The sequence below is a fragment of the Mandrillus leucophaeus genome, unplaced genomic scaffold, assembly GCF_000951045.1.
Source record: "Mandrillus leucophaeus isolate KB7577 unplaced genomic scaffold, Mleu.le_1.0 Scaffold6, whole genome shotgun sequence".
NCBI classification, from domain to species: Eukaryota; Metazoa; Chordata; class Mammalia; order Primates; family Cercopithecidae; genus Mandrillus; species Mandrillus leucophaeus.
In genome coordinates, this window is record NW_012106474.1 from 661703 (window position 1) to 669568 (window position 7866).

At 58.6% G+C, this 7866-nt stretch overlaps 1 protein-coding gene across 1 annotated transcript in view; it reads left to right on the forward strand.

Annotated features, from left to right (window-relative positions):
- ABR (active BCR-related) overlaps positions 1 to 7866 on the forward strand; it is a 123141-nt gene that overhangs the window by 64530 nt on the left and 50745 nt on the right. The window contains exons 13-14 of the mRNA XM_011999649.1: positions 1861 to 1958; positions 2401 to 2532. Coding sequence (XP_011855039.1) covers positions 1861 to 1958; positions 2401 to 2532 — 230 coding nt within the window. The remainder of the gene's footprint in view (positions 1 to 1860; positions 1959 to 2400; positions 2533 to 7866) is intronic.

Genomic DNA, 7866 nt, shown 5'->3' on the forward strand with positions numbered 1-7866 from the left:
TCCGGAACCCTCACTCTGACCCTGTGAGCCGTCCCCATCCCTCACTCTGACCCTGTGAGCCGTCACCCAGCCCCTTCCGGAACCCTCGCTCTGACCCTGTGAGCCGTCCCCATCCTTCACTCTGACCCTGTGAGCCGTCCCCATCCCCTTCCGGAACCCTCGATCTGACCCTGTGAGCCGTCCCCAGCCCCTCAAGGAGGGTTTGCTCACACTGACATCAGTCCATGATGACAGCACTTCACGGCCCGTCTCAGACACACAGACCCACTCCCTGGTCTGGCCCGGGCCGGGGTGCTCAGCGCCTCTGTGTTGTTCGCCTGCGAGTCCGCCGCACCCACGTTCCGTGTGTTCCGATGCCCACCTGGGTCTCCTTTCTGTTGCTCCAGCTGGAGGCTTCCTGGGGCAGCTGCGCTCTCCTTTCTGTGGGAAAGCCATTCCTGTTTTTGAGACAGTCTCGCTCTGTCTTCCAGGCTGCAGTGGCGAGATCTTGGCTCACTGCAACATCTACCTCCCAGGTTCAAGAGATTCTCCTGCCTCAGCCTCCTGAGTAGCTGGGACTGCAGGCACACACCACCACACCTGGCTAATTTTTGTATTTTTAGTAGAGACGGGGTTTCACTGTGTTGGCCAGGCTGGTCTGAAACTCCTGTCCTCCGGTGATCTGCCCACCTCGGCCTCCCAAAGTGCTGAGATTTGTAGGCGTGAGCTACCGTGCCCGGCCAGGGAAGCTGTTCTGATGGAGAACAGCCCAGCTGGGCAGCTCCGGGAGCCAAGCAGAGTAAGCCACCTGCACCGTCTGCCCGCACTCTGACCTCTGCCTTGATTCACGCTGCAGAGAGTTGGCCGTGGTGCCCCAAAGGCACCCCCCTCACGGCCTCCGGTACCCTGGGAACAACCTCGGCATCTCCCTGGGGGTGGGAGGACTGCCGGGGTCTGAGCCCAGTGGGGCTGTGGGTTTGTAGAGGGCCTGGGGTCCGGGCCGGTGCTGTGGCCTCAGCAGTTGTGTCCCGGGATAGATTTTCAGCCTGAAGGCCAGGGTTCAAGATGGAAATGCCGGGGAACGCCCCTGGCCCTGCCGTCCCGCCCCAGCCTCCCACCGCCTTGGTACCTGGAGCACTTGGTGGTGGTCGGAGCCTCATTCGCCGCGTGCTGGCTGGGTTCCCAGGCCTGTTCTTGGTACTGCGGGTGCACCGGCGGGCAAGAAAACTCAGGCTTCTCCAGTGTGGTGTTTATGTCGTGAGGGGAGAGAGACGAGGGACGCACGGGTAGAGCAGATCCCTGTGGTTTATGTTTAGTGCAGCAGAGGAAACCATAGCACCCTGGGCTTGGGGGGGTTGCTCCGAGCATTCAGGACCCAGAGGCAAGGTGCTAAACGCCTCCAGCACCTCCCACCCCAGAAATGCCGCTGTTGAGACCTGGGCACCAGTGTTATGGGGAGAGGTGGCACCAGGGTGCTCAGTGAAGAGTTTGTGGTGACGTCTCCATGGTGAGGAAGATGCAGACACAGCACAGTTGAGGGCCCTTTAGAGGGAGGAGGAGGCCAGAGTGTGGGTTGGACTGAGGTGAGGAGGGCAGAGTGTGGGCTGGGCTGAGGTGGGGAGGGCAGAGTGTGGAGTGGGCTGAGGTGGGGAGGGCAGAGTGTGGAGTGGGCTGAGGTAGGGAGGGCAGAGCCCCTAAGAAGGGGGCAGGGAAACAGGAGGAGCCAGATGGTCCAAAGCTTCAGGGAGGCGAGAGCCAAGGTGCCGTCCTCAAGGATGTTGGAAAGGACAGATGCGATGTCCCCCTCCATCCTGAGCGCTGCCCCACTGGCCCCACCCTGACCCCACTCATACGATATCTCCGTCTGTCCTTCCCCCACAGACCTGTACTGTACCCTGGAGGTGGATTCCTTCGGCTATTTTGTCAGCAAAGCCAAAACCAGGGTGTTCCGGGACACAGCGGAGCCCAAGTGGGATGAGGTGAGTGGTAGGGGCTGGTGTCTCTGCAGGGACCCTCAAGTTTGCCACTGAGTGTGCCCCCACCGCCCTGAGTGTGCTGCCACTGCCCTGAGTGTGCCGCCACTGCCCTGAGTGTGCTGCCACCGCCCCGTGCCCATGGCCTGTCTGCTGGGGACAGCCAGGCCCATTGGTCAGACCAGCTCTGCCTGTGCCCCCCATTCTGCCCCCTGCTCCTGTGGTTTCTGATCACGGTGTGTGTCTGGGTGTCAGACCCTGCGCTGTCAGCTCAGGCCCCAGACTCCATCGGTGATGGGAGGCCTCTCAGAGCTCCAGAAAATCTGACGTGTTCCTTGTGGGCTGTGCTTACTCAGTCCTCCTTGCAGAGCTGAGGGGCCCGCACCTGCCGGAAAGCCAGGCCTCCCAGCTTCGGAGGTTCAGGGCCCTTTGTCCCATCTTTCCCCAGGAGTTTGAGATCGAGCTGGAGGGTTCCCAGTCCCTGAGGATCCTGTGCTATGAGAAGTGCTATGACAAGACCAAGGTCAACAAGGACAACAACGAGATCGTGGACAAGATCATGGGCAAAGGGCAGATCCAGGTGAGGCCAGGGTGCCACGGCAAGGCTGGGGAGCCTCCGGGAGACGGTTCCAGTTGAAAAGGAGTCCTGGTCAAGGAGCCTGCTCTTTGGTGATTTTGGTTCCAAGCTAGTTGGAGGAAAGTTCCTCAGGAGGTGGTTCTCCCCTGCTAGAGGTGGCCGCTTGGTGTGGCCTCGGAAGCCCAGGTGTGTGCCTGGCGCCTCAGGTGGGCCCTCCGCGCTTCTGCGAGATGGAAGCAGCCAGCTTTGTTTTCACACCCCAGCTTTAGTCTACGGGTGGCTTTTTCGCGGAACGCCGTAGTGAGAAGGATTCTGAGGCTGCGTCGGCGAACGGGGGGGAGGAATGCTGCGTGTGAGGAGCAATGTCTGCCGTTGACGGGGGCCGGAGGGAGGCACACGGACCAGGCGTTTGCTGTTCTGCCTGAAGGACTTAGGGGCCTGCTGGTTGGCTCGGGGGCCGGGAGTGGTCTCTGACTTGTTGCTGGGGTGGCTGGACCTTACTCAGCTGTGTTGGGAGCCTGAGGCTTCGGGTGGGGACTTGGGTGTTAGTAGAGGCTGCACCTCAGGTTAAGGGCATTTATGCCACTGGGCGCAGTGGCTCATGCCTGTAATCCCAGCACTTTGGGCGGCCGAGGCAGGTGGATCACGAGGTCAGGAGTTCAAGACCAGCCTGACCAACATGGTGAAACCCCATCTCTACTAAAAACACAAAAATTAGCCGGGCGTGGTGGCGTGCACCTGTAGTCACAGCTACTCAGGAGGCTGAGGCAGGAGAATGGCGTGAAACCGGGAGGCGGAGGTCGCAGTGAGCCGAGATCGCGCCTGGGTGATAGAGTGAGACCCTGACTCCGAAAAAAAAAAAGAGCATTTATACCTCAACTGTGCTTTTGGCTCTCTACAAACATAGGTAGGAAAAGGGCCTTTGTGTGTGCTGCGCGTGTCTCTGAAACATTCTGCCAGTTTTGAAGATGGCTGCTATTGACCAGGCTATTAAGAGAACGAGGCTTGGGAGCGGGAACGGCGTGGCGTGGTGGTTTCACACTCCTGTCTGGCCCCTCGGGTGGCCTCGCGCTGTGCCGCAAGGGGTCTGGTTTGGAAGTAGATCCTGTGACCATGAAATGAAGGGAGACAGTAACTAACACGTACTGGGGTTGAGCCTCGGGCGTTGGACGCGCTGGGCTTCTTAACAGTAGCCCCAGACGTGATCCAGGCGCAGGCCGTGATGGCTCCGTCTACAACAGGAGGCTGAACGATGCTTTTTAGCAGGAAGCGTTTGTTCTCTGATGTATTGTCAGGGCCACCGCGTTGGGTGTCTGGCTCTTACCTGCAGGTCCTTGGTAGCGTTGCCCCCGGGGAGCCCTGTGGGTCTCCCACTCCCCGCCCCGCCTCAGGCTCCAGTGTTTGAACCAGGGGCCCCACATGGAGGGGCCTGGCCTCCGCCGCATACGCCCCGTGTTCCTAAACACGTCTCTTTCCGATGCTGTGGGGCCGGCACCCTGCTTCTCAGTACTCGTCGCCAGGGAGACAGGGCTGCCAGGCAACTGCCAGCCAGTCCTTCGTTATTTGGAAAATGGGCTCTAGAGATTCAGTCCCTGGGACCTGCTCTCTGCAGGGATAAGGGGTGAGAGCCCCATCTCCCGGTCCCTGGGACAGGCACGGAGGGGTTCTGGGCTGGCTCATCCAGCCCCGGGAGACGCCCAGGCAAGAGACAAGAGTGGCCGCCACGCCACACTCCCTGGGCCACTGGTGGCTGTGGAATAGAAGAGTTACGGGGGTGTGCCAGGCAGCCAGCTCTGTGGGCACGGCGGGCCCCAGCCCCTCGAGAACTCAGCCTCCAGGGCCCGAGGACACATTCCCCCACCTGGACTTCAGCCCCGTCGCCTCCCTCCTTCTCACTCAGCTGCACAAGCCCCGGGAGAAACACACCGTCAGTCACTGCAAGCCTCTTGGAGACGGGAGCAGATGGAGGCCGTGGGGGAGGGAGGAAGCCAGGTTACGTTTGGCAAAGCAGAAGGCAGAGTCTGGTAAGGGAAATGTTTCTGTGTTTAAGCTTCGAGGAATGTTAAATGCCTGGGAGTTGATATTAAAAGAAACACAAACCTTCCTGCTGCCAGCTGACCTGGGTCTGTGAGCGGGCAGTTCAGAGCCAGCGTCCCCTGGAGGCCTTTGAAGTCCCCCAGCACTCATCGTGCCGAGGCCCGGCCCTGGCCCTCCGCTGCAGAACCATCTCACCAGCTTCCTCCGGTGGGGGAGGCATCTCCCGGGGGCGTGGCTCAGAAAGTCTCGCCTGTGACTGCCCTCAGAGCCACCGCGGATGGCCAGGCTGGGAGAAGAGTCGAAACAGAGCTGTTCCCACGAACCTGGGCCCCACGGAGTCATGGAACAGTCTGTCCCCACAGCTTGTCCCTGCCTCCCCTCCAGTCACGCATCTAAGGAAGGAAACTGGCACTGGCCTCTGGAATGCCGTTTTGCTGCCCCCCAGCAGGCGCTGAGGACATAGTCGGAGGTGGCTTTGAGATAGGGTCCAGCCCTCAGGGATATTCACAGGGCCTGTAGGAAAGGCAGGAGGAGGAGGAGGGCTGCCTCTGGGGCCCCCACTTCTCTCTAGGCCCCCTCCCACCAGCCCATCCAGAGAAAGCAAGGGCCTTACGGCCTAAGCGCAGGCGTTTGCTGCTGTGATGAGGCCCCAACTCTGGGTTGCCTGATGGGGCAGTGGGGCAGGAGTCGGAGCGGCGGGCTGGGGTGGGGGCAGCATTTAGTGACAGACAGATGGCAGCACGCGTCACCGGTGTGTGTCCAGCACTCGTGCTCCCGGAGGCCGCTTCCCGAACGTCATTTCCTCGTGTGATCCTTGTCGTGGTCCTCCAGGGAGAATGACAGTCCCTGCGCCCCATTTTACAGACGAGGACACTGGGGTACTGAGGTTAAGTACCTTGGTCAGGCCACCTCTGCGTACGGTATGTAGGGAAGGCCATGCTCCCTCCTCTGTGCGGTGGCCCCACGTCTCAGGCCTTTGTCGACAAATCCCCCAGCCCGGCAGAGGGCCGTGGCGTGGCTGGTGGCCTGGAGAGGCAGCTGAGGTGCTGCTTTATGGCATAAGGCAAGCCTCCTTTGTTTTGGAGTCCCCGGGGCAGGGGACACTTGTGCCTGGTGCCCCTGGGAGGAAGGAGAGGAGCACACGTGGGAAAGAGCAGGAGGCGGTGGGCAGATCACAAGGTCGGGAGTTCGAGACCAGCCTGGCCAACATGGCGAAACCCTGTTCCTACTAAAAATACAAAAATTAGCTGGGCCTGGTGGCTGGGCATGGTCCATAATCCCAGCACTTTGGGAGCCCGAGGTGGGCGAATTACGAGGTCGGGTGTTTGACACCCCCCGCCCTGGTCAACATAGCGAAACCCTGTTTCTACTAAAAATACAAAAATTAGCTGGGTGTGTGGCTCACGCCTATAATCCCAGCACTTTGGGAGGCCAAGGCGGGCGAATTAAAAGGTGGAAGTTTGAGATCCGTCTGGCCAACATGGCGAAACTCCGTCTCTACTAGAAATACAAAAAATAGCCGGGTGTGGTGGTGCGTGCCTGTAATCCCAGTACTTCGGGAGGCTGGGCCAGGGGATCACCTGAGGTCAGGAGTTCGAAACCAGCCTGGCCAATATGGCGAAACCTCCTCTCTACTAAAAATACAAAAATTAGCCAGGCATGGTGGCGGGCACCTGTAGTCCCAGCTACTTGGGAGGCTGAGGCAGGAGAATCACTTGAACCTGGGAGGTGGAGGTTGCAGTGAGCCGAGACTGCTCCATTGCCCTCCAGCCTGGGTGAGACAGAGTGAGATTCTGTCTGGGAAAGAAAAGAAAAGAAAAGAGGAGGAGGGGCACTTAGTGTGATCTGTGAGGTCCCAGCTCCGCAGGTGCAGGGTCCTGGCCTCAAGGGACCCACTGTCAGATTGGAAAGACAAGTCTGTTGATCCATATTCTCCAGTGAGAAGAACGCAAGATGCCAGTCACAATAGCCGTGCACACATTGGCGAGCCCAGGACGAGCCCAGCACGGTGCTAAATGCTTCCGTCTGCTGTCTCAGGGGATCTTCCCAGGACCCTGTGGGAGAGGAATGGCATCACAGCTAGAAAGACGAGGAAGCCGGGGCTGAGGAGCCCGGCCAAGGCCATGTGCCCAGGAGTGAGCCAGGGCGGGCAGCTGGCTGCAGAGCCCATTTCTAGATGCCCCGCTGCCTCCTGCTGTAAGAAGACTGTCCCGCAGGAATTCAAAGGCAGAAGGGTCACCCTGGGCTGGAATTAGGGAGGCTTCAAGGAGGAGGTGGAACGAGAGTGATTTGGCAGCCCTGGGTTTTTTAATTCCGGAAGCAATGTTTGTATGAGAAAGAAAATTGCAGTAGAAGCAAAGAGACTTGAAACATAATCAGAAACCATCCCTACTCCCACTCCTCCAAAGCAGCCAATTTATCCTGTGCCTTTTCCCTTCTCGAGGTATACACATTTTTATAGAGATTTAATCAGGGCCTGGATTGTCCGTTTGTATATTTTCATGGATTATTATAAACCTCCTCTTTTTCTAGGGCTGTATGGAGTCTTCCTAAGCACCTTTTTGGATACTTTGTTAAAAGTAGTTTATATTGTTTATAGAAATCGTTGTATAAAACGGCCAGCGCAGTTGCTATGCTAAGGCTCTGTGTTATTCTAGCAAGGTGGGCAGGCTCTGCATCTGCAGAAAGCAGTAGGGTGGGCATTCCAGGGAGGAAGGAATGTGAAGGGAGGGTCCCAGGAAATTCAGGAGCCTCAGCAGGGGTGGCGCGGGAGCTGTGAGCAACGCCAGTAGAAGGAATGAATAAAAGGAGAGGATTTGTGGGGGTTTTGGCCGGAAGAAGTCTTTTTTTTTTCTTTGAGATGGGGTCTCTCTCTCTTGCCCAGGCTGGAGTGCAATGGCGCGATCTCGGCTCACTGCAACCTCTGCCTCCCAGGTTCAAGCGATTCTCCTGCCCCAGCGTCCCGAGTAGCTGGGATTACAGGTGCCCACGACCATACCTGGCTAATTTTTATATTATTAGTAGAGACGGGGTTTCACCATGTTGACCAGGCTGGTCTCGATCTCCTGAGCTAAGGTGATCTGCCCACCTCGGCCTCCCAAAGTGCTGGGACTACAGGCATGAGCCACCGCGCCTGGCCTGGAAGAAATCTTAGAGGGCATTTCATACAATCCTGTTTTTTGGAGAGAAGGAAATGGACACCAGCAAGGGTGAGCGAGACAGCTGCAGTCACAGAGCTTGTTAGTGGGTGAACGAGGGCCCCAGACTCAGGGACGCCATCCCAGTCCGCTTAGCTGGGAG